General features: G+C 36.2%; 1 protein-coding gene across 2 annotated transcripts in view; it reads left to right on the forward strand.

The window, feature by feature from the left end:
• The window catches only part of ATF6 (activating transcription factor 6), a 180041-nt gene extending 155146 nt beyond the window's left edge, over positions 1-24895 (forward strand). For both annotated transcript variants that reach the window (XM_074266443.1, XM_074266444.1), the window contains one exon: positions 20817-24895. In XM_074266443.1, the coding sequence (XP_074122544.1) occupies positions 20817-21028 (212 nt within the window). In that variant the 3' untranslated portion in view covers positions 21029-24895. The remainder of the gene's footprint in view (positions 1-20816) is intronic.
• Positions 24896-25638: the final 743 nt, after the last annotated feature.

Below are 25638 nucleotides of genomic sequence, written 5' to 3' on the forward strand. Positions count from 1 at the left end.
ATTAGATTGCTATTTTTATTCACTATCTTGTCCTGTGAACCTAACCTATTCCACTGATCAACTAGTCTATTTCTTAGCCAATACCAAATGGTTTTGGTGACTGTTGCTTTATAATATAGCTTTAAATCAGGTACACTTAGACCACCTTCCTCTGACTTTTTTTTCATTAGTTCCCTTGCAATTCTCGACTTTTTCTTCTTCCATATGAATTTTGTTGTTATTTTTCCTAGGTCATTAAAATAGTTTCTTGGGAGTCTGATTGGTATAGCACTAAATAAATAGATTAGTTTGGGGAGTATTGTCATCTTTATTATATTCGCTCGGCCTATCCAAGAACATTGAATGTCTTTCCAATTATTTAAATCTGACTTTATTTTTGTGGCAAGTGTTTTGTAATTTTGCTCATATAATTCCTGACTCTCCTTTGGTAGATATATTCCCAAATATTTGATAGTATCGACTGTTATTTTGAATGGAATCTATCCAACTTTCAAATCATGATTCTACATTTTACTATATGCCTGATAGATGCCTTGGGTTGTTTTTGGCCTCCTGTACTTGGATGTCTTGAATGGGATTATCTTTAAAAAAAGAAGCAGACAAAATAATCTAGGATAATCTGCTAGTGCCAGGCACTCTAAGTGCTGGTGGAGCCAAAAGTGGCAAAAGACAATCCTTGCTTTTGAGGAGCTCACAGTCTAAAGGGAGAAATAGCCTACCAACAAATATATACAAAGAAGCTCTTTACAGGATCAATAGCAAATAATTTACAGAGGGTAGCACTATAATTACGAGGGTTTGGTAAAGGCTTCCTGTAGACTGGGATTTTAATTGGGATTTAAAAGAAGCCAGTAACAACTAGAGAAAATGCTCAGAGCTGAGAGATAAATGTATTGTTTATGGGATATCCAGGAAGGCAGTGTCACTGAATTGAGAAGTATATATCAGAGAGTTAGGGTAAGAAGACTAGCAAGGGCTTGGAAATCCAAACAGAGGACTTTTTTTTATTTGATCCCTGAGGTGATAGGAAACCACTAGAGTTTATTGAAAGCGGTGAAGGGAGAAGGAGGAGTATTAGGCAGAAGATGTGAAATGGGAGAAAGAATGTAAATCATGAATTGATATTTTAACATTTTTGATATGTGTTGAAGATTTTTGTGCCAAGCATTTTAAATCTTTACTTGTAGAAGCAATACGAACTTGATAGAGCGTAATACTTTTTAAAAATGTCAAATGTGATAAAATTCGAGGCAGATTTCAAATCTATTATCTTCTGATCCAAGAGTAGAGTTTATTCCCTGTTTAAAATGCTGTATCATCAGGTGTCTTGTGCTGCCCACTAAACCTTTGGAGTTGGTACTAGATAAAAGAGCTTACATTTAGCAAGTTCACAAGTGTGTTAAGATTACATAATGCCTATTAACCTTTAAATGTAAGCAGTGATTGCAGTTTATAGTTTCTTTGGGTTTGTAATTTCCAATTTTAGAGTGTGTTGTAGCTTTTTGTACCTAGGTCATAATTTGACCAGTGCTTACAGATGAGCTCATAGGATGAAAATCACAAGCCACCAGTGGGCAGTGGAACAAGCTGGTCAAGTTCATGCTTGTGTTCTGTTATAGAAAGCTTTTGGAAAGAAAAAAAAAAAAAAAAGGATGCTCTTCAATTTAAGGCGAGGCTAACCAAGTTATGGTATATGATTATGATGGAATACTGTGCTATCAAAAGTGATCTCAGAAAAATAGAAAAAATTGCATGAAATAATAAAGAATTAAATGAACAAAACCAAGAGGACACTGTATACAGTAACAGTAAAATTGTTTTTAAGAATGACTTATAAGTCATTTTAACTATTTTAAATAGCCATATTAATTAACTACAAAGGTATTTGAAGAAAAATACTAGAGAAAACTAATAAACAAAAGTATGTGGGAGAATAATTTTACACATATATACCTATTTGTGTCTAATGGTAGTTGGGGAAGGTAGAAGCAAAAAGAAGAAAGAAAAAAATAGGTAAAAATAAAATTAATTTTTAAAAATAGAAAGAAAGAAATCATAGGCCATGACTGCATATGTTTTAGTCATAAGCCTTAATGAGGCATCATCATCTGGTCTTTTCCAACAAAAAAATTTACTCAGTTATTTACCACACACTTTATCAACAAAAAGATTCAGTAATTTCACCTAGGAAGGGACACAGAACTCTAATTTTTGTTGCAATAGAAAAACAGTTAAGAATATATGAAAATCTGGTGAGATGCAAGCAATTGATTCTGGGAAGTTTTCGTGGTAATAAAAGACACATTAACAGCTGAACACATTTCTGCAATGGTAGTTGATTTTCTGAGGCCATGAAGAAGGTTTCTATATTTGCCATGTTTTCCTCTTTGGATGTTATCTTTGTGATAGTGATCTCTTGCTCCCTGTTTTATAACTACACATTAATCACTCTTTCTACTGTGGCAAAAGTCATGGAACTCAGGAGGCTCTGGAAAATATCATTAGGAATAAACAATTTTTTCATTGTTTTAGAGTATTTCACATCTTTAATGTAAGTTTTTATCACCTTTGTTTCACAATAGAAATACTCTGTGATTATATGTTATCTTTCATCAAAACTCAAAGTTGCTTTATGAACTCATTCATTATTAACCTTTTTACAAACCAGAGGACAATTTAGTCTTCATTTGAAGGATAAAGATGAGCTGTAGAGAGCACAATAAAACCCAGAAGACTAATGCCTGCCTCTGTTGAATGGACTAGACTAGATTATAGGTTTAGAGCTGAAAATGATGTCAGATATAATCTTGCTTAACCTCATCATTGTGTAGATGATGAGATTGAGACCCAGGAACAATGCCTCTTTTTATTTTTGATGGATTTGGAAGGTTTTTGTGAGAATTCCTCTTAATGATTGCCTATCCATTTAGAAATTGAGCCTTTTCCTTGTAGATATTAGCTCTTCAAATGAAGAAATAAATAACATAAGGAATTAGGGTTCAGTTTAGTCATGTGATGTAGGATAAGTCACTCAACCTCTTATGAATTCCTCCCAACATTACAATTTGTGAATATATAATATGTGGAGACAATGTCTGATTTGCTCCCTGTACATACAGTATAATACACCTTTTTTTGTTCTGTAGGAAAACCATACACAGGCATTTATCCATCTGTCTCTGATTCACTTGAACCCATAAGCAGATGTGACCTGTCATCAGGCATGCTGCCTAGCCAAGGCAAACTTTCAGGGTCAAGATTCTCTGTCTTTTTGTAGTGGAATCAGTAGCCTTCCTCTTCATCTTCCCATCTGCTTTGGAATGGAGAGGCCATAAAAATCTGTTGCTCTTTACCCTGGTCTTCTCCCTTTGGCCAAACTAAAAGACCGAAAAAGAGACCCAAATCAGAAATGGTGACAAGGAGAAGCAGGGAGAAGAAAATAAGTAGAAGCAAAACATGTCCCTGAGAAATGTTCACATGTTGTTATCACATCCAAACAGACATAGTAGTCTGGTTTTGCTCTTTTAATTCTTCTTTATTTCATGCAAGTCTTTCAGTTTTTCTGAGATCATTTCTGGTAACATAGTATTCCATCACAATCATATATAACATAACTTGTTTAGCCTCTCCCTAAATTGAAGTGCATCCCTTTTTTCCCAAAAATCCCCCAGGTTTTTTTGGCACACTTTAGTTGGCTTACCTATATTTGGTAGTCTTGAACTTACATAGAGTGGATGATGAAGAGTGTTTTAGATTGTCTATTTTGAAGTCTGTGTTGCTTTTCTTGTTGACAGTCTTAGGCAAAATGATACTTAGATCTTGAAGGGAAACATACATACCATTGTTGTTGTTATTATGGTGTGCCATTCATTTATTCAATGAGCATTTTTTAATTCCACTCTATGTATCATCTTGATAAAAATTGAGTCTGGCAATATGTATTTTAAATAAGAAGGGTCCCTGCTATTATGAAAGTTACAGTTGAAAAGGAGAATAAGATAAAAGAAAAGATAACTGGATTATACAATATTTCACAATAGATACATTAGAAAATGTCAGGTCAAAAGGAAGTTTCTCCTAGTTTTTCACCCAAGTTGTTATTTTAAAAAATCAACAAGACCTCAGAAGCTTTGGGCATACATTTTCTTTAATGAAGGTCATAAACATTTATTTAGTTGAACATGACTGAATACAACAAGAAACTTTAGGAAGAACACTGCATGATAACATCTGTCTAATCCAAGGGACCAGAGTTTCCCTGGAAAATGTCTGCTTTTGCTGTAACTGAAGCCTCATAAAAAATGCGTCATTTAGGAGCGTGAGAAATTCTCCAGAATTCAAAAACAAAAATGACATACTAGATGGTTCATTTGTCATAGTTGATCTGTGGGATTTTGGTTTCTATGTTGCTATCAGATAGAATGTGTTACATGCCTCAAGATGTCCAGAAGCAAGTTTTGACTCTTCACTCTATTTATGTTCACAGCCAAATGGAGAATTGGGATGTGACATTTGCCCATCTCTGCCATTATTCATCTGTCATTTGGACTTTTTCATGTGGAAGATCTTTGCTTCTGTCTTTTTAAAATTTTATGCTTGAGGAATGTGTGTTTGTGCGTTTTCTTTTAAGATGTCACAAATCCACATACTGCTTTTCAATTTAGCTGCTATTGCTCTATTTTAGCCTCCTTCTCTCTTCATAGAGTAACTTTGCTTCTCTGTGTCTAGCTTTTCCAATATATCCTACACACTGATACCAAAGTGTTTCTAAAGCACACTTCAGACTATGTCACTTCCCATGTCAAGAAAACCACTTAATGTTTCTCAATTACCTTTTGAATAAGGTCCAAACTCTTTGACCCCAGCTTACCTTTCCACCTGTATATTCTACTGCTCCTTCACATTAAATCCTACACTTCAGTTAACTTAAGTCACTCTCCATTTCCTAAATAAGTATTATACTTACCTGCTTTTATATCTTTGTACACATTATTCCTAAAACCCCAAAATCTCTCTTTCCTGGGTTTCTGTCCTTGACTGTCACATTCAGTTCAGTTCAAGCATTTATAAAGCACTTTCTGTGTACTGGAGACTCCTCTAGGGGAATAAATGACATAAATGATAAGAACCCATTCCTTTAGGAGCTTCAATTCTTTTGTAACAGAAATAATCTCTCCTTCTTCTGTATTTCTCTAGTCCCTTTTTAAAAGATATCTTTTGTTGTATCCATCCATCCATCACCTCAGATTGTAGGAACAATCTAATAGTTCTTGAGGAAAAAGGGAAGCATGTTCTTATTCATTTTGCATCCCTTATACCTTCTAGCAGTCTTGCAACTACTTAGGTAATCAGTAAATTTTTATTTAATTGAATTAATAAAGTTATACCTCCAATTATCATCATTCACTATTCCTCAACTCAGTATCCATGACCTCAACAATAAATCAAATGTGAAATAAAAACTGACTAGCATGCATATATATATGGGACAAGTTCACTATTTCTTTTTTTAAACAAAATCAAGTTATTCAGTAGTTTTTCTAAAGAACTAGAGCACCAATCCAAATTTGAGAATCATGAACGACTTTTTCTTAATGTGCCAGTCTTTTTATTCCATTATATTCATGAAGTGTCTACATCCTTCACTGACACTGACCTGTTTTTATGTTCAGATTATTAAACTATGAAATTGTAAAATATCCTTTATATAGTCTAGATATAAAAACTATATTAAATGTGCTAGATTCTTATGACTGAAATATTTTTACAATTTTTACATATATTACAATAAATCTTTATAAAATGAGGTGAAAAAGTATATGCTTATCAATCACAGATTTCTTTATAAATGTAATAGCCAACATCTGATTGGAAGATTGGAACAGAACAGACTAACACATTCCCTCTTAAAAAAGTTAAAAGTTAACTTTTTTATGACAAACAGAATGATTGAAGTCTTAACATAAGTAGTTAACATCAATTTGATCCTCTTGGAATTTAAAATCATGTCAAATTCTTGGACTAAGATTACATGTCATTTTCTCTGGGTTTATAAAGGCTTCTTTGTTCATGCATGGTAATTCTCTGAATATAAAATTCTCAAGATGTAAACAACGGTATAGTAAGTGACCATAGTATGTCTCTAAGAACCTATATGTAAATTCATTAAGCCAAAATATTTTTATACTTGAGTTCTTCCTCCTGTCTATTTAAGTACGAGTCCCTGCCTCAAAACCCCAGTCCAGTTCCTCATTAGATATCCTATCCAGTTTGGATGCAAATAGTATATTTTCTTTCTCTTTCCTTTTTCTGAATGCTTTTGTTGGAATAAATTAATCTTCATGAATTGAGTCAGATGGTATCAATGGATGTTGTAATCAGATGAGAATAAATTATTTCATGTCTGGAATTATTTCAAATAGTCTGCTTCTAAATACAATTTTAGAAATATATTCAGTGTGATGCATTTACAGTATGGCACTTCACACATATGTGTAAAGTCAAATTGAATTGAAATCGGTTGCCTTGTCCAAAAGATATACTTAATGATTTTCATTTTTTTAAACAAATAAAATCTTGTATGATCAACACCTTATTAAACTGCAGTTAAGAATGAGATGAATTAGCCATCTCAGATTCTTAAAATATATATGGCTTTTTGCTTCCAAAGACTTGTTAATGTAGTTTGACTGCATGCAGAGCTGCGTGCTGCAAAGCTTAAAGGGAGCAATAAAACTATTTATAAACCCAGACACCTTTACAGGAGACCCGTTTCCTTGGTTTCACTTATGTAATCCTGCAAAACTATCAGCTGTAGGTAACCCAGGGAAGTAAACACAAGGAACTACTCAGTATCTTAGCTTTTCTGGACATTATGTGATTGAAAAGCAGCCAAGTCTAATGCAGCCTGAGAAGTGCTGACGTTTCAGTGGAGAAAATGAGGCTCAGAATAGCAGTGTCTCGGTGCCCTTCAGGAGCATTTAATCATTTGTAAGTTGGGCTCCCAGCTTCTTAGGCTCCTTCCTCTCTGCTCCCATCCCTTACTATTTCATTAGTATGGACAGTAACATCAGACGTGAGGATGTTCGAGCAACTTCTGCATTAGGGCTGGCTAGGGCACTTATAACAGTAGCATCAATAATTGTCTGTTTTGAGAAAAGTGCTACACAGGTCACCCCAAATCTAAAAGACCTTAACATGATTTACCATATTCCTTCTGTCCTTTTACCCTAAGGTGAATATCATATGTTTATATTTTTGGTTTTTTTTCCCCTGTGTCATTTATTTTCTAATCATTTATAATTATTAGAGCAATTTCTTCATCACATCCTTCTTTCTTCAGTCACTGGTACTGAAAAAGAAAGATTGGAAAGTCTGCATTGTTGAAATGAGCTTAAGGTGGCATTTAATGTGTGAACAACAATAAATCTGCTTGACTACTTTTTACTCTTCTTTCTCCCATTCAAGGACTTAGTCAGTCAAAGCCTCATATCACTGAACTTTTCCGTCACCTGAAATATTGATCTAGTTCTTATGAAACAGATAAATTTTTTTTGGTGGTATTAATAATGTTAATTTATCCAACTATATGGATGTAGGAATCCAGCAACTGCTGCTAGTACTCTTAATGAGATCACCAACCACACTCTCACTATGACACTGGCAATCAGCAACAGCATATGAAAGTAAAGAAGTCCTTTTCATCAGGATGAGCTTTGTAATGTGACTGCTGAGAAGTTGAACTCCATGATCCCTAAGGACCTTTTCAACCCTACATTATTAGCCCTGAATCTCGTATGTCCAGGAGGTTGGGATGGAGTGCCACTCTGGAATCAAACAGCCCTTAGTCTTAAATTCTGTCTGCCATCATTTGCTAGATGGAACCATTGGCAAAGTATCCAATATCTCAATATCTCTGATTCTGTTTTTTCCACCTCTCAAGTCAGGGTATTAATAATTCAGTATCTACTTGAGTGGATCCTGAGATCCAAACAAGATAATGTGTGTAACATGCTTCCAAAACTTACAACATTACAGAAATGTCAGCTTCATTTATTTTTTGAGTCAATAGGGGTTAAGTGACTTGCCCAGGGTCACACAGCTAGGAAGTGTTAAGTGTTTGAGGCCGGATTTGAACTCAGATCTTCCTGACTTCAGGGCCAGTGCTCTATCCATTGTGCCATCTAGCTGCTCCAGTGTCAGTTTTATTAATTATAATTACTGCTGTGGAAGAAAGGAGGGAAAAAAGATAGAGGTGAGATCTCAGTGGGCACAGAAGTTTAGCTCTATAGAATCAGGTTATATAGTGTGGCTTTCATCACTTTGTGGGTATCTCTGAGAAATTCTTTAGACTTTACATTTACATTAGATTTTGCCACAAGTTACTTGGGTTCAAGACAAGGAAAGGATACAGCGAAGGCAGGAGTATTGAAGTCACAAGGTCAGTGACAGTTGCATTCTTGAAAATACTTTTTACCCCTTCCTTATTCTCTTAGGCTTGGCTGTTTGAAACCAAAATAGAAAGTACTGGATAAATAAGCCTCCTGTTTTAGGGTTTAATTCTACATTTATCAAGTTTGACAGTGATAAATGGTACTAACAATGTACCCCTTCTCCAAAGGAGATTTGAGAGTTATGTTTCAATAAGGCAATATGTTTGCTAACTCTGAACTATTTAATTCTATTTTACATTTTAACTCCATCAAGAATATTTCACAGTGAGAAATTAGAGGACTACCCAAAATTGAGAAGTTGTTAAATATATCTGCAAGTAAGGTTAGTCTCCTAACTTTTCAGTCCTAAAAAGACCTGTGGTATGAATCACAAGAAGATAGCCATAATAGATCTACTCTAGTTTCTCTTTATATTTATCTTTATCAGTAAGAATCAAATTCACCAGGACAGTATATGTTGGGTTTTTGGGGTTTTTTTGTTTTGTTTTTATCTTGTTCACAAGGATAAAATGAGATACCTGTCAGAGCCTACTAAAATCTAAATAAATATATGTCATTTATAGCATTTCTTGAGTACCAATCTAGTAAACCTATCAAAAATTAAATGATTTAATTTTGTTTGTGATTTGTTCATAGCAAACTCATGGCGACTCTTACTCTTGCCATATTGCTTTATAAATATGTATAACATATTCATATAATAAAACAGTTTAAGATTTGGAAGACCTGCCTGATATTTTCCCCTTAAAAAAACAAACAAAAAAACAAACCAGTTGTCTAACTTCAGTCTTATAGGTATGTGTTACAGGACTTTAAACCAAGAAATGTGTGGACAAAGTAGCCATGAACAATGTAACTCTATTTCTGTATTCTGTGGGATTTGCTAGTGGTGCTAGATGGAGGCAAAAAAAAAATTCTATGCATTTATTCATTCAACAACTATTTTTCACATGCTTTATTCAAAATATTGTTCTAGGTGCTAAGGGAAACAAAGGTATGATCAAAACATGATCCTTGCTTTCTTTGAGTTTGATCTGAAACACTATTTGAGCTATATGCTTTTGGGGAAGAGAGGGGAAGAATGCTGTTGAGAGAGTACTTGAATTCATCAGTAATAAAATTAATAGAATATTGTTATTTACTCTGTCTTGATGGTGTCAGATGAATGTTAAAAGTGAATTGTGCCATATCTTGATGGATCTTCCTCCCCTTCTACCCACTCTTCTTTCCCAATTATGTTCCCTTCTTTCCCAATTATGTTCTATGTATCTATATATATGTACATATTGTCTCCTTTGATAAAACATAAGTAGTGATTGAAAGTAGTGATTTTCACTTTTTTTTTTTTTAATAAGAAATCTTCATTCAGCATTTACTAGGCACTCAGATGGTTAATATTGCTATTGATTAATGCTGCAAGCTTTTGGCCTTGTCTTGGTCAGTGATTTCATGTTCAAACTCCCAGTTGTGTTGTGATGGTATTGAACTGTGTCAGCAAGGTTCACCTACTGTGATTAATTTAATCCAGACTAGTTCTTTTTATATATCCCTCTTATGTCACACATCAAAACCTAATTGGTTTGTTTTCATGATATTAAATGAAGTAATCAACTATATAGTAATCAAATACAAGTTGGTATTTTTAAAAAAACTCAATGAGAAGAAAGTAAATAACATACCTTCTAGTCCCATTTTGTTTGTTGCTCTTTTAAGAGTTTAAAACAAACAAAGTATTTCTCTGCACTTCTACAGAGTTAATGATCTCAGTTAATAAACATTTTAAAAACATAGAGAGAAATGAGGAAGAATTACCAATTCCCAGAAAGAACTAGAGTTTTCTAAACACCAGAAGTACCAGAACAGTTACAGAGGTATCCATTCTTATTTCACTGTAGGTAGCCTTTTAAAGCCTATACTTCAATGACCAGATATCTCACATTAGTCAGTGAAGAAAGCTTTCTTCAAGAGAGGTAGAATGGTGTAATGGAAAAAAACGTGGACTAAGATGCAAAAAATTACAAGGTCAAATCCCAGCCCTATTTAGGACAAGTTACTTTCCCTTTCTAAGCCTCATTTTCCATAGAATCGATCATTTGACATGGGAGACCCTGGCCCAGGACTGCCCTTCATGGCATGCCCTCATCAGAAAAGGTGCTGGAATTTGTGAGCAAAGCAGAGTTGAATTAGCCCAAAAGAAACGTGAGATATGCAAAGTTAGGGAAGCACCCCAAATGTTCATGGGGACTATTTGTGTCTGACCTGTGGAGGAGCATTCTAAGCTGGTGTTGGTCTGATCAGTCATAGTCAGATACAAAGTAAATTGACTTTCCTAATTTGTAAAATTTATATAAAATGTATCTGAGGTTCCTTTCAGCTCTAAATCAGTGTAATATTTATTGGACTAGATTTTGTAAGACGATCTTCATAGGGCTACTGTATGGACCTGAGCCTCAATTAATTTTTATTTATATTTCCTTTATTAAGTTGTGACCCTTTTGCCTCTTTACCTTGATGGTAGACTTTCATAATTCCCTGTAAATCCAGCTCTAGGGCTTCCCCCTATTTTCCTCATTCCATGTATAGGTAAAATATCTGGCTGACTTTAAGGACATTTTAGGTGGTTTTAATCTCCTTCCCTATGATCCTTTTCAGCTGATCAATCTAGTCACAAGTGATGAGAGGGACACATGTTAGCAGCTGCGGTTAAGAGGGTTTTGACCCAGGCTGTATTGGAGGAGAGACAGATTTACTCTGAGGGAGGGCTTCCATGGTGACTACTACCCTTGAAGTCGGGCTCACATTCCTGGACTAAGCCACTGTGCACCTGCTGCACTCAGCCCAAATGTCCCCATCTGGCCAGGTTCTGAAGGATCTTCCAAAGATCCTTCCCTTGATGTGTGTTCTCTCAGCCTCTTCCTTCAGTTTCCTGACCTGGGCTTCTTGCAGTCATATTTCCTCAGTAAAGTACTTAGATGCTACTTCTTTTGTTTACATCAATTCAATCTTTACATTCTACCCATTTAATGACTTCATCAGTTTCAATGGATCCCACAATTACCTTCTTAATGAAGATGATTCCCCTATATGTGTATTGAGCCCCAATCTCTTTCCTGAACACTAACTACACTTGTTTTACAAACTGCCTTTTGGGCATCTCAAATTCATTCTCTAGCACACTTTCCAGACACATTTCCAGGACAGAATTCATTTTTTTTCTTTTCTCTAAACCCTCCCCTTGGCCTAACTTTCTTATTAATTGCTAGGTTCAGAGCCTCAGGGTCATTCTCTTCTGTCTTGTCAAACCTCGGCCAGTCTTCCCTCTCATTGCTCATGAATGATCTCTTTTCTCCTCTCATGTCACCTGCGGCACCTGCAGCATCCTTCATCTGAACTATTTCAGTAGACTTCAGATTTGTCTCCCAAAGGCTGGGAGACAAATCTGAAATCTACTGAAATAGTTTCAAAATCCTTTCTCAGCAGCCAAAGTGATTTTCCAGAAGCCCAGTCCAAGACGCTTAGTAAACTGCAATGTTATGTTCACCACCAAATAGAAAATGCCCTGGGAGGCTTCTAGGGTCCTCCACCATCTGGCCCCTTCCTCCTTTTCAAGTCTTCTCACGTTTTACTCTCCTTGACTCATTCTTCATTGTAGCTACACTGGTCCAATTACTCTTCCTTACCATGATCCTCTGTCCCCTAGCTCCCATTGCATTAGCTGAAATGTTTTCTTTATTTCTCCTCTCTTCCTAACTGCGTAATCCTTTTCCTCACCATATTGCATCCCCTTATCCCACTCTCACATGCTGGCCATCTGAGATGACCTTCCATCTATGCTTGGTCGTCTCATATTCATATAATTAAATTTAAGCCTGTTGTTCCCTTCCACCCCCACCCCCCATTTGAATGTCAGGTTCTTGAAGGCAGGAACTGTAATTTTTGCTTTTTGCATGCCCAGAGTTCATCACAGTGCCTAGCAATAGTAAGCAACTTAAAAAATATATTAACCCATTGTCTGACTAAAGTTCCTTTTGTTTTTCATGAGCTTTTTGTTTTTATCATCCCAGGCTTTATCTTTATTCACCAGTGGTCATATACATATATCCATGACTTCTTATTGTTTCCCTCCAATGTTCTCATGGCTAGATTTTTCATCACCCCACTGATTATCCAGTAACATATAGAGAAACCTGCCCGTCACTTAGCTTCATATTCACAAAGCAAAATTTTTGTTTGTTTGTTTTTGCCAGAAGAGACATTTATTTAGGAGGTTACAGATAAAATGAAGAGGTGAAATAGGCAGAACTGATAGATATGAAATAGATTTGGGAGAACAATAGGGTTATCAAGGAAAGGAGTTTGGAAGAATCTATTAAAGGAATATGCCCTGAAATCTGAGTATGCCATTGACTGGCAGGTTTAATCCATAGAGGAATTTAGTAGATTCACCAAAGTTAGCTATAATAGGGAGAAAGATGCCATGAGGAAGGAGAGAGTACTTTATGTTGAACCTAATCCTTAGGTCCTCGGACTTAGCAAAGATTCTTGTATTGAATGTAGGGCATGTGTCTCAGAAATTCTGAGTGGTGTTTGGAATGAAATGTAGGCTTTCACGTTCATTTGCACGTGAAATCTTTTGTATGTGTATGTGTATTTTTCATGTTAAACACACTTTTTGTAAAGCATTCCTCCTCAGTTGTTTGCATTAGAGATTATGGTTTGCCATTTAGTCATCTCCCAGATGGATGATCCTAACAGTGTCTTGGCAGGCTGTCCCTATTTCTCTGTGTGTTACAGGCTGTTTGGAATCCCATTGGGGCTCGAGTTTTTTCACCTCTAGTGGTCAGATGCTTTCTCTGGCTTTGCCTATTCCTGTAAGAAAAAGGCAAATTTTATTGCTGATATTTGAAATCTGATATTTCATGTTTTTCTCTCTATTTGCTTGCCTTAATGTGGATTTACATACTCATATTCTATACTTTTCTGATTCACTTGACCTGTTTGTCATCTCATTCTGTTTAATTTAGAGACCTTGAAACAACTTGTCAGCAACCTAGCACTAAGCTATGACTATAACAAAGGAACATTGCCCAAATATGAAAAACTTGACTTTTAGCATTCAATATATCTCATAATCATCTCACCAAATACTATAATTGTCATTATTATTCAACATTTAGACATGCAAAATGCCTTACTATCCTTCTCAAATCACATCTCCTAACTCTCTAGTCCTCTGATGCTTGTTTTGCTGCCTTTCCTCAGGAAATATTTCCCTTTTTATGTTATTCCCATTTTTACTCAGCCAAATAAACTAAAAATTATAAGGAACAGGGCTAGCCTGAAGAAAAACAGGAAAATGCTTCCCAGAAGGTCCTTTCCTCTTTGGTATTCCCTTCCTCCAATTCTCCATTGCACTCAAGTTTTCCCTTTCTTTCTCCTTTCTCTGGATCCCATCCTGCAATAGCCTCGACAGAGTGATGTAATGAAAGCCTTGTATAAACTTAGGGTGCTATAGAAATGTGAGTTAGTATTGGTTTTTTCATTTACCTCAAGGTCTCAATGAGTGATAATCCCTGGATGTGTCACTGCCCCCTTCTGCTCCCAGTGAGAGCTGATTTTAACAGTAAATTAAAGTGATGAAACCCTAAGGATGAGATTTCAGGAGTCTGCCAGCAAAGTAGAAGACTGAAAAGGAGCACAGGGATTTTCCTGATGCCTCAGAAAACATAATGCAAGCACCACCCCATAAAGTTCAACCTTAGAGCACAGACTTTGCAGACCTTGATTACCTTGGTAATTCTTGTTCCTGAGAACTAATCCAGTAGACTTTCATAATTAACACAAGGACATTTTTTCCCTCTTTCTCCAATTTTCCTTTCCCTCTCTTACTACTCTTACCATGAAGCCCCAATGGCAAGCCTCCTTCCTGAACTTTCCTTCTCCTGGAGCATACTTGCCTCCCTGGGTTCAGATATCTGTAAAATTCCTAATGAACTTTCCCCTCTTTTCTTCTGTCATTGTTAATTAAATTCCTACTTCTAACATCCACACTGGAATTGCATATAAAATATTTCTAGTTGAATGATATTTCTATTCTAAATTAGGGTCAACATACTATAGTATTTATTGGGTCAGATATGGCCTACTCCCTTGTGTGTGTGTGTGTATGTGTGTGTGTTTGTGTGTGCGTGTGCGCTCTACCACTTGAGAATGGTTTTTATATTTTTAATTGTTTGGAAGATCAAAAGAAGAATAATCTTTTGTGACATTTGAAAATTATATGAAATTTTAATTTCATCATCCATAAAAGTTTTTTTTTTTTTTTTTTTTTTTTTTTTTTTTTTTTTTTTTTTTGGAACACAGCCACATTCATTCATTTACACATTGTCTCTGGCTGCTTTTATGCTCTAGTGGCAGAGTTGAGAAGTTATGACAGACCATATGTGGTACTGTCATCAATTTGCACTAGGTCTCTGTAGTGATACAGTTAGAACTTGACAGCATCTTCAGTGCCAAGCATATTGCCTTGCCATGACATTTTTTTTTAATTACCAGTGCATACCCATTATGTCAAAACAAGAAAGAAAAAAAAAGGACTTTGAATATCACACTTCTAAGGCACAGTGGAATGTGGATTATTTTGTTATTGAAAAGCAACTTGTTTGTTACACAGTGTGCTAGAAGAATATAACATAAGACAACATTACTGGACTGTCTTCACCATGATATTCCCAACTCACAGGAAAGCAATGGTCAGAAAAATGAGAAAATTAAAATGGAATATCTCATCACAGCAGAATTTGAAAAAAATAAAAAATTAAAATGAGACTGCAACCATCCTAAGTTCCCTGGTGGCTTATTTGTTAGCCAAGAAAGGAAAGCCATTTACCAGTGGTGAATTGATTAAATCATGTTTGATTGCAATAGCCTAAGAAATTTTTCCAGAGAAAATATTTATTTAAGACTATTGACCTTTAAGCTCAATTAAAATCACATACTAATGGATTGATATCAGTGTTTGGCAGTACATATCTGGGTGAAAAGGCGTTTTCAGAGATGAAATATAAAATTTCATTACAGATAAGCATTAAAAAATGATCATTTTCAACTACTTTTGATAAGGGGCACCAACTGTGAACTCCAATAAAGCAAAATGTTATTTCTACGTTCCCCCCAAAAAAGAATTCCACTCTTCATTATTAAATCTGTATTACCAAAAATGTACTCAGTTATTGTTATTAGTATATTTTTAATTTCATTAAATTTTGTGGAAATTTGTTTTCTCTCATTAGATAAATGCCTACATAATATATCTAATTTTGCTTCTGTCCACAAAGCCCAAAATATTTACTGTCTGATCCTTTATAGAAAATGTTTACTGACACTGCCTTCTAAACTATTCTATAACCACAGCTTTTCTTCGTGGGGAATCAGTTTTCTTCATTCTGCTCTCCTCTTACACAACTAGGTCTCCCTTTCAACTACCTGGGTTCTCTGGATGAAACTTATTGGTTCATTCCATTCTAAAATGCCTCATTTACTCTTTTTTTTTTTTTTTAAGTCTTTTGGGGACTTGTTTTTCTTTTTCATTTTAATAAAGTTTTATTTTTCAACTACATGTTAAAGATGAGTTTTCAACCATTTTTGTAAGATTTTGAATTCCAAATTTTTCTCTCCTTCCCTAGACTCTTCCTCCCCTAGATAGTAAGCAATCTGATATAGAAAATTACATGGAAACTCATGTATTTAAAAGGAAGAGCAGATTGTACATAATAAATTTGTAATTTCATGTGCAAAAAAATAAAATAAAATGCCTTAATTTAAGGCAGTCCTGTTGCACTTTCATTGTCAGTCCTCCTCAAACTTAGTTTATAGAGATGTTAAGTAATTCTGTCTGAATAACATAGATTACAATAAATTTTTAGTCCTCTGCCTGGACACAAATCAGTCAAGTTTCCTATTCAGAAGGAATCCCCTGAATTCAGCTCGAGGCATCCTACTCTTTTTTAATATATTTTCTAGTTGTGTCAATCCTCATGGCCCATGTCATTATTGTTGGAAAAAGGAGTTAGGGAAGCCATTTAAAATATGGAATCTCTAGTATGAATCATTCTCTCCTATAGCTTAAAATCACATTATTTTCATCACAGCCAAGTCATGTTAAAAATCCTAATTCAGATTTACAGCTGGAAGGGACTTTAGAGACTGCACCAACTCCCTATTTTACAGAAGAGGAAAATCAAGGCCCAGTGAGGTGAAATCAGTAAGTGCCCAGGGTCACATTAGGTAGAAAGTGCTAAAAACCAGATCCCTTGATTCCAAAGGTAATGCATCACACTTGGTCTCCAGTCTTCCCTCAGTGTTGTGGCCTCTCACTATCTCATCCTGGCTATTTAGGATTGGGGAGGGGCCAGTTATCAGCAAGCTCTAACCATTCTGGATACATTTAAGTTAATGATTTCTGCAGGTGGCTTTGCTATATGAGAAGACCTAGTCTGATCTTAAGCTGTCATCTGGATTCAGAGTTAATCCAAGAAAGCAGTAAAAATTAGTAATATGTATTAAATGTCTCTGATCCATGTGTTTCCCATTAACTGCCATTCTATGCTTTGGGACACACCAAAAAAAAAAAGGAAAAACCAACAACAGAAACTCATTTCAATTGTGTTTAGGGAGTGGGGTGAGGGGAAGGAACCTCATATCCAAAAGGAAATGATTGACAAGGTCTCTTGAAATTTGAGTTCACTTACATGCTCCTTTCAAAATGACAGCATATTAACAAGTTGTCTTTGTCTTTTCCATCTCCCTGGTTGAAAAAAGAAAGTACCTGTTCCAAATAACTCAGCAAATTAGAGGAAGGCAAATTTAATTTTTTTAAAGATAAAGCAAATCATCTGATGAGATATTAGAAATTCGAGAATTAGAAAATCTGGTTAGATTTACATTTTTGTTATTCAGATGAGGAATAATTTAGTGATGGTCTTCAAGTATGTAGGATTAACTAAGATAATAGTAGTATCTAGCTGTTCCCTATTTCCAGTAACAATGAAACAGAAGAAATTGACAAATAATAATAAAGATGAAAACTAATAATGCTTGTTAGTATTAGGATAGGTTTCCAGTTTAAAATATTAGAAAGGTGTCTTTTATAGGTCTTTAGCAATAAAATAACTCATCTGCCCTAGACAGTCTTAAAGGCAGGGAGGAACCTGGATTGGCCAATTTCTTGAAAATCTTGAAAACTTTATGACTCTTATTTTGTGGTGTTTAACCTAAGTAGGAACTTTAGCTCTCTTTGTTTACGTTTTTCAAAGAGTAATGGGGATAGTAACACCTGTCTGATTGGTAAGATGTGGAATCTCCTCTGAATAGGCAGTTTTCTGATAATGAAAGAGTGTTGAAAATCTGGAAACTTGGGTCCCCATGCCAAGTCAGACACTAGCTGAATGTCTCTGGGTTAGTTTCCTCATTCATAAAGTGAAGGTCATAACATGTGTACTTCCTAATTGTGTTATTGTGAGAGAAATTGTAAAGCTTAAAGCACCACAGAGAAAATGGACTGCCCTTCTAGTTTCTAAGTAGCAAGAGACCAAACAACATGAATATTGGAGATTTGAGCCAGTGAGAGTGTACTTGGCAACAGTTCTGTAGCTGCAGAATTTAGAATTTAGGAAGCCCCGAGACATGGACTGTACTTCTGAGGAAGGTATTGGCGCCTTTTTTTTTCTACTAGAAGCTACTGCAACTCTCCATAAGCCCAAATATAAGGAAGAGGAAGGCAACAAGCATTTATTAAACTCCTTTCAAGTGCCTTGGCACTGTGCTAAGTATTTTACAAAATCTCACTTCGGAGGAGATTTATTAGTCCTCTGCAATCATGTTGGTCATTACACTGATTCTTTCAAAGTTGTTTGCCTTTACAGTATTTCTGTCATTTACATATTATTCTCTTGGTTCTGTTCACCTCACTGTTCATCAGTTCTTACAAGTCTTCCCAAGTTTCTCTAAAACCAATCCCCTTTATCATTTTTCACAACTCAAAAGTGTTCCATCATATTTAGATAATATAACTTGTTCATCCTTTCCCCAATTTGTGAGCTACCTCTAATTCTTTGCCATCTCAAAATAGCTATAAATATTTTTATACATCCTTAGAGTTTGTTTTGTTTAATATTAACTCTTCTCCCTTACTCTGTTTTTCTCCTTTTCTTCTTTACCTCCAATTTCTCTATTTTCATTTTAGTTAAAGCAACAATAGGATTCTGCTGAATTCAAATCCCTGTCAGCCATCTGGGAAGTTGAACTTCCCAGTGACATAACTACTGACTTTTATTTGGTCTGGGAGTTGTACCTTGGAAGGCTGCGGTCTAGGCTAGATACTGGAGCTGAGATTCCACTCCACTCCTGTGATATGAGCCATATTTCTGCAGCTTGCTTCTGAACTTCCCTCCTTTCTCAGTACACTCCCAGGACCTCTCTATCTTTGAGCACCACCCTCTGGCACAGGTTCCTTTCTCAGTCCATCCTATGTCTGTGACCCAGAATTAGGTAGTGGGTGACCAGATTTGCTGGGTTGCGTCTGTTCTCGATGTACCAACATAGGTCTGGTGGTGTCCAATATGTGTCTGAGAAGGCCTTTTGTACTGGTACACAGCCTCTCCCTCTATAGGAGTGCTCCATGAGCAGCATGCTTCTGGCTTCACTCCATTCCTGGTGTCCACAGACCTCTCTTGGCCTGGCTGACCTAAACAAAGGACTTTTTCAGGATTTTCCTATCAAGATTCAGTGCAATGTGTTTTCTAGGTCTGGCTGGAAGAATTTTGTGGACGGGAGCTTAATTACATTGCTTTTGGTTGCTTTGCCATCTTGCCTCCCAAGTATATATTTTTAATATTTTCATATATATATATTTAAGATCAAGAAAGAAAAGGGATTTCCTACTATTCTCTACATGATAGGACTTTCCATTTGGATATATTAATTTTGAAAATAAACTTTAGTTTTAACCTTAAAGTCCTTTAACAACTTTTCCTCTTTCCTCTCTTGGTGCCAGACATGAAAATATATTGAGAACCTTTGAAGTTGGAATTAAGTATTCTAGACTTAGAACATTGTTCAGTCAAGAAGGGAAGCTATATCTCCAGGAAAGAGGCTAAATTTGCTGTCAAAAGTTTTGAAGCTGTCACCACTCCTTTAGTTATTATCTTATCTTTTTATTCCTAATTGGGAGTGTTCTGATGAAAGAAGAAATTTCACTAATGAATGAGAAATTGTGAGATGACAACAAAGGTCTCTCTTCTCCACTCACATGTTACACTGATCTTCCTGATAGTTGTGGGTGTTTTTCAAGATCCCCCTTTCTCCTATTATCTCCTAATCTCTAATTATATATTTTGCCATTTTATACCAAATGAAGTTCAAGTATTCCCAATTCACATGCTGTCTTATCCATGAAGCCTTCCTTATTCTCCCAGGTCAATAACAATCTTTCCTCTTTGACCCCATATAGGACTTTGCTTTGACCCTCTGTAATGTGCTTTATTTCCCCAGATTTCTCTTTATACACTCTTTATGTTTCAGCCAAAACAATGACAAAACCCACAGATAACGATAACATTATATAGTAAGCATTAGGGATTCAAAGAGACATAAGATAGTCTGCCTTCAAGGAGCTCACTACCAAGGGCATCAAAAAAAGCTGAGAGGAGAGGAAGGTTACCCAGCCTGGGGGCATTCCTTCACCAGGACAGGGAATGATCTGAAGAGGTGTGCTCTCATGGCTGTCCTGCAGGATAATGAATTTCTAGAGATAGTGAAATTTGGGTCAGCTGGATGGGAAATGATAAGGTGAATTCCCAAGTGACCTCCTTAAATGGCAGAGGATTAGAAAGGAGCTCTCCAGTGTCCACCTGCTGCCCCCTACAATCAAAGGAAGAATGGGGCCCCAAGGGCAGAGGATGCTGAGGAAGTATGACTTTCATGATTGATTTTTATCTTGCAAAATTACAAGTATCTGGTGAGCATGAAATCCAGGAGGTCAGTTAGATGGGAAATGGTCATCCCTAGACCAGTATTTTTTCTTCGATACCCTTCTGTCTCCCATTTACAGTAATACACAGAAGTACTGTGTATTAAATTTTGGCTGTGCCATTGAAGCACTTGCAGAAATTGAAATTGTAAAGTGGTTATGAATCATAACTGTGATGGCATGTTAGGGATAAGATTAAAATTTCAATAGCTGGCAAAAGTCCTCCACATCCACGACAGTATATCTTTTTAGTTTCTTTACATCCTTGGTGCTATAAACTCAGCACAAAATTATGAATTCCAATAATTATCTTCTTCATTCTTTCTTATCTGCAGAGAATGTAATCAATGGACAAGATTATGAAGTGATGATGCAGATTGACTGTGAAGTGATGGACACCAGAATCCTCCACATCAAGAGTTCTGCTGTTCCTCCCTACCTCCGAGATCATCAGAGGAATCAGACCAGCAGCTACTTTGGCTCTCCACCATCTGCGCCAGAGGCAACAGCCCACGTTGTCAGTGCTATCACTGAATCCTTGCAGTAGGCAGCTGATGGGCTTGCTGCCACAGACTTCCCCAGCCGAGTCTAGAACTCAGCCAAACTAGATTGGTGATGGACTGTGTGTCAGACAGGTGCATCTTGCCTCCGTCTTTTTGACAGGCAATCTAGTATTGCCCAGTGATCTAATTCAGAGTCTACCTATGGGAATGATAGAGGGAGCAAAGGAGGAATGCTTTTGTTTTCCAACAGACTTCCTACAAATACAGGTGGTGCTTGTTTTTTTTTTTTTTTTTTTTTAATTCTCAAATGGACAGCCCTGGCAAGATTTCTCAAGAGGCAACTTCAATCCTTGGTTCCTCTATCATTGCCCTTCAGATCTATTTGTACTTTCTGGATTGTACTTGCCATTCAATCCCTATCTTGTGTTTAAGAGGGATCTCCTTTTTTCACATCAGCTTCTTCCACATCCCTCCCTGAGGCATGCCTAGTGTTGCTACGCTTGATTTAGTGACACATTAATCATTTTTATTTAAAGCAAAAACAAAGCTTGGAGGTCAAAGCATTTGGGCAGTTCTAATTTTTTAATTTGTTTTTATGAAATTGCCCCTTCTAGGGCTGGTGTTTATCCAACTGACAGGTCTCAAAACCCAACAAGTGAAAGTACTAGGCTACTATGAAGCTGTATTGAAAACACTCAAAACAGCATTGCTTTTGACCCAATCTTAAGGGTAAGCAGAAGAGCCCTCAATTGGTGACATTTAACCTTAATATAGAATTTTTCATTCACATCTCACATTCACTATTTAATAGGTCTGATGCTATGCTTAAAAGTTGCTTAACATTGCATGGATGATATGATGGGGAACATAGAAAACATGCTGATTTGAGAAGATGACATTTCTCACTAATAATTTCTCACTAATAATTTGAGAATGAGAGTATAGGAGTACTACTGTACAGAAGTGCAGGAAAGTTTAATGTGGAAAATGGAGGAAGAAATAGCTAAAGTAATAAAAGTTATTAAAGCTGTGAAAATATTGTGGGGCCTCTTTGAAATAAAGACTTAGCTTTATTAAATTAATTCACAAGGAGTATTTGCATGTGCTCTGATCTTCTCTTCAATGATATCTTTATAGCTTCTCAAGGCCTGCAGAAAAATACCTCATTGTATTTTTTGGGAAAGGTTGTTGCATGGGGGGTTGGGGGGAGTGTTCTTTCTGTGTATTGCACTGATAGCAGATCCAGCTGATAAGTATTGGTGTAGCTTATAACTAGGCAAGCCAGAAACTATTTCTTCTGAAAATTAATAGATTGTTTGCTCATTTTGGGAAAAAGCAGACATATTTGCTAGGGAAGTCCATTTAGCAACGTAGGAACAGTTTTCACATTCGCTGTGGAGGAGACATGACAGAATTAGATCTTTTTTTACTTCCCTAAAAAGGACTACTGTTTTCATTTGCATTCCACTTGAATTGTATTTCAGTAAATTTGAAAAATGAAAAGGAACATTGTCCACATGGTATCTCCCAGATCATGTAGATTTGTTATTCATATATTTCTTATTCCAATTACTTAAAACAGTTATCTTCCTCTAGCCTTTCTTATGATATTGTCTAGACCCTTTAACCTCAATACGGATAAAACATTTGCTGATTCTCAGATTCAGTTTTTCTTTGTTAGATTTTATCCCATTCCTCTTAGGCCATCCCAGTACATTTTTTTTTCCTCCTTGCAAGGAGAGGAAAAACAAAAATTCTATCAAGCCTTAATGTTTATTTTTTTCTATTTGTGGTGTTATCTTCATGTTTGTGAAATTGGGTTCAACTCAAGATTTTGAAATCTTGCTAATATTTCTAACCCTCTGCAAAGCAAGGCGCCTCTCTAAGCAAATGCCATTCCCCTGAAGTTAGATGATCACTATGGGAAATCAGCCTAACTTGCCTGAAAAAGAAATACATGTACCAAGAAGGAATTTTGAGACTTTAAAGGTTAGTTAACCTTTCTGTTCTTTATAACCTCAAATCACTTTAAATCAGGACAACCTAGTCTCTTGCTGAATATTCTTTCAATCGTTCTGCATATTTATCAAGAAGATAAATATGGAAAAGCCCTGAGTGTTCCTTGCTGAATACTGTGTACTTTGATGATGGGAGAAAGCATATGCTATAAGCTTGAAATGTTAGATTGGTCAGCTCAAGAAAATTCTTCTCTTAGCACATTTCCTTTGTGTCTCTTTATGTGAGCTAATTCAGATTGTCTAGTTTTGATTACTCTGGGGAGGTGATTTAGAAATTCCCACACTGTAATTCTCTGGAGGATTTGAAGTTAGATAATTCTGTCATCAGTTTTTATAATCAAATACTTTAAGCTTTGAGTAGTCCTAACAGGACCTACCAGAATCTTCCATCTCTTTGCAATGATCTCTAAACTTGGCAAAAAGAAACCGTTCATTTAATGGGCTTCTTTTTTTTCTTCCCCAAATCTTTGGTTTCATCTCTGTGTGATTGTTCCAGCTTTTCTTGAGCTCTCTGTCCTAATTCATTAAGCAAATTCCCCAACTCATAATCTAAGTCCTTTCCTGGGTGGGACATACGTAGGAATTAGCCACAACTTTGTGGCAGTGTGGTGATGGACATGTGGGAGTTTATAAGTAGATAGGTCTGAATATCCATGTTGTATGAATCACTGATAATGGTGGAGGAACCACATACTTATGTCTCAGTCTCTCTGTCCATTTGCCTTATGGCAGTCAGCTCTTCACACACCGAATCCCTCTAGATGAACTCATAAGTCACAGCCTGACTGCCAAAAATTTATACCTCCAAAACTTGTTTTTGGAGGAATTTGAAGGACAACCTTCAGATTTATCTCCCAGATTGCTACACTGTTTTCTTAAACTACTTAAGTCCATTGTTTGATAGTAGTTTCCCTTTGAATATTTGAATGAACTTATGAGACAAAATGACTGGCACGCATTTCTGTTCAGGAAATGAAAAATAACTGTGTACGTGAATGAAACCAGACCACAGCATCACCATTGGAGCATTGCAAAAGAAGAGTGTGCAATGTTAACTTTTTTCTTTTTTTTGCAAATTCTTTTAATGGCTCGCTTAAGAGATGCACAGACCCCAGCAGGACTTAGTTGGACATATTGTGTGACCTTGCACTTTGCCTTTCAGCCAAGAAAGAATGGCTGACTGGCAATGGAAGCAGACAATGGAAACTTTGAAGGGAAGGATTTCTCTGCACAGTTTAGACAGAATAAAAGTAAAACAGATGTTCCATCACACTGACAACTGAATCAGGTGATGAAGGGGCTTTGGGCAGTTTCTCCCATGACTAGGTTAATGCATTCTGCATCAGGCCTGGAAATGGGCTCTGCTGTGTCTGAAAGTGCATACGTGTCCAACTCGAAGTAGCACCTTAGTTTTAAATAGCTCCTTTCCAAAACTAGCAGTTTGAGAAAGTGATCCCTTTCTCAGCAAACAGATTGTTCAAATGTTTGCATTCTGAAAGGTTTTTGTGGGCTGGGGGAGGAGGTGTCTAATTGCAACATCTTCTGCTGTCTTTTCTTGATTACTACCAGCTCCATCTTCCACTGGCAGGGTTCTTTTTTTCACTTTAGCAAAAAATATAAAAGGTGTTTGAAATCAAACACAGCAATATTATGAGTCACTCTTCAGTGTTGAGAACAAAAAATTTCTTGGAAATAGATGAGGAACTTTGGATCCAGGCTGATTTTCAGTCCATTTTATTAGAGACACAATAATGTTATTAAATGACATTAAAAATGTTAATGATTTGATTCCTCCTGTCCTGTGCATGCATACTTATAGGCAAAATTGGGAATCTGATATTTTAAAGTCCTTTCCTATGTTACTTAAACTCATTAAAACTAGATTTGTGTCAAGCTCTTCCCTTACATGCCATTTTCTGATTCCTGTCATTGCACTAAATTGATATGATGAAATTTGACAAGCATCTGCTGTGGTAACCAGGTCTGTACTTCCATATTTGATCTTCTCAGAACTGCATGGAGAATAGTTTTCAACCAATGCCCAATAGTGAGTGAGAAAGTACTTACTATGCCAAGAAATCTCTCTTTTCATAACTAATTTTGGAAGTGTCCAATTTTCTATTATTGGAGATGGAGTAAAGGAAACAGTGTACAGATGGAGTCCTCCTTTCTTCTGTGTGACATCATGAAATCTGTCTACCCATGAGCACCTCATTCTTCTTTTACAAGGGCTTATTATCTATAGAGGCTTCCTTTAATAGAATGAGATATGTATAGGATCTGAATTTGCTATTAAACCATTTCAATAAATTATCCATTCTTTCTGACTGCTGAAACTGTTATAATGCTACAGCCATCTCTGTTGACCACCTGTTTTGTTTCCTTTACAGTAGGCAGCCTATTGACTATTTACCTAATGTACATTAACATTTGGCAACAATGAGGATCAGGATTGTCATTTGTCTCGGTCTGGAATTGTTTTGTTTAAAAAAAAATCAAGGCAGAGCAAAAAAAAAAAAAAAAAAAAAATCAGGGTGGCCAAGTGTAGCTTTTGCTTAAAAAGCATGAAGGGAGTGAGACCTAAGAGAGACTGGAGTTCCAACTTCTAATTGCCAATGGGGAGGGGGGGGGTGTGT

Source organism: Sminthopsis crassicaudata, chromosome 4, assembly GCF_048593235.1.
Source record: "Sminthopsis crassicaudata isolate SCR6 chromosome 4, ASM4859323v1, whole genome shotgun sequence".
NCBI lineage: Eukaryota > Metazoa > Chordata > Mammalia > Dasyuromorphia > Dasyuridae > Sminthopsis > Sminthopsis crassicaudata.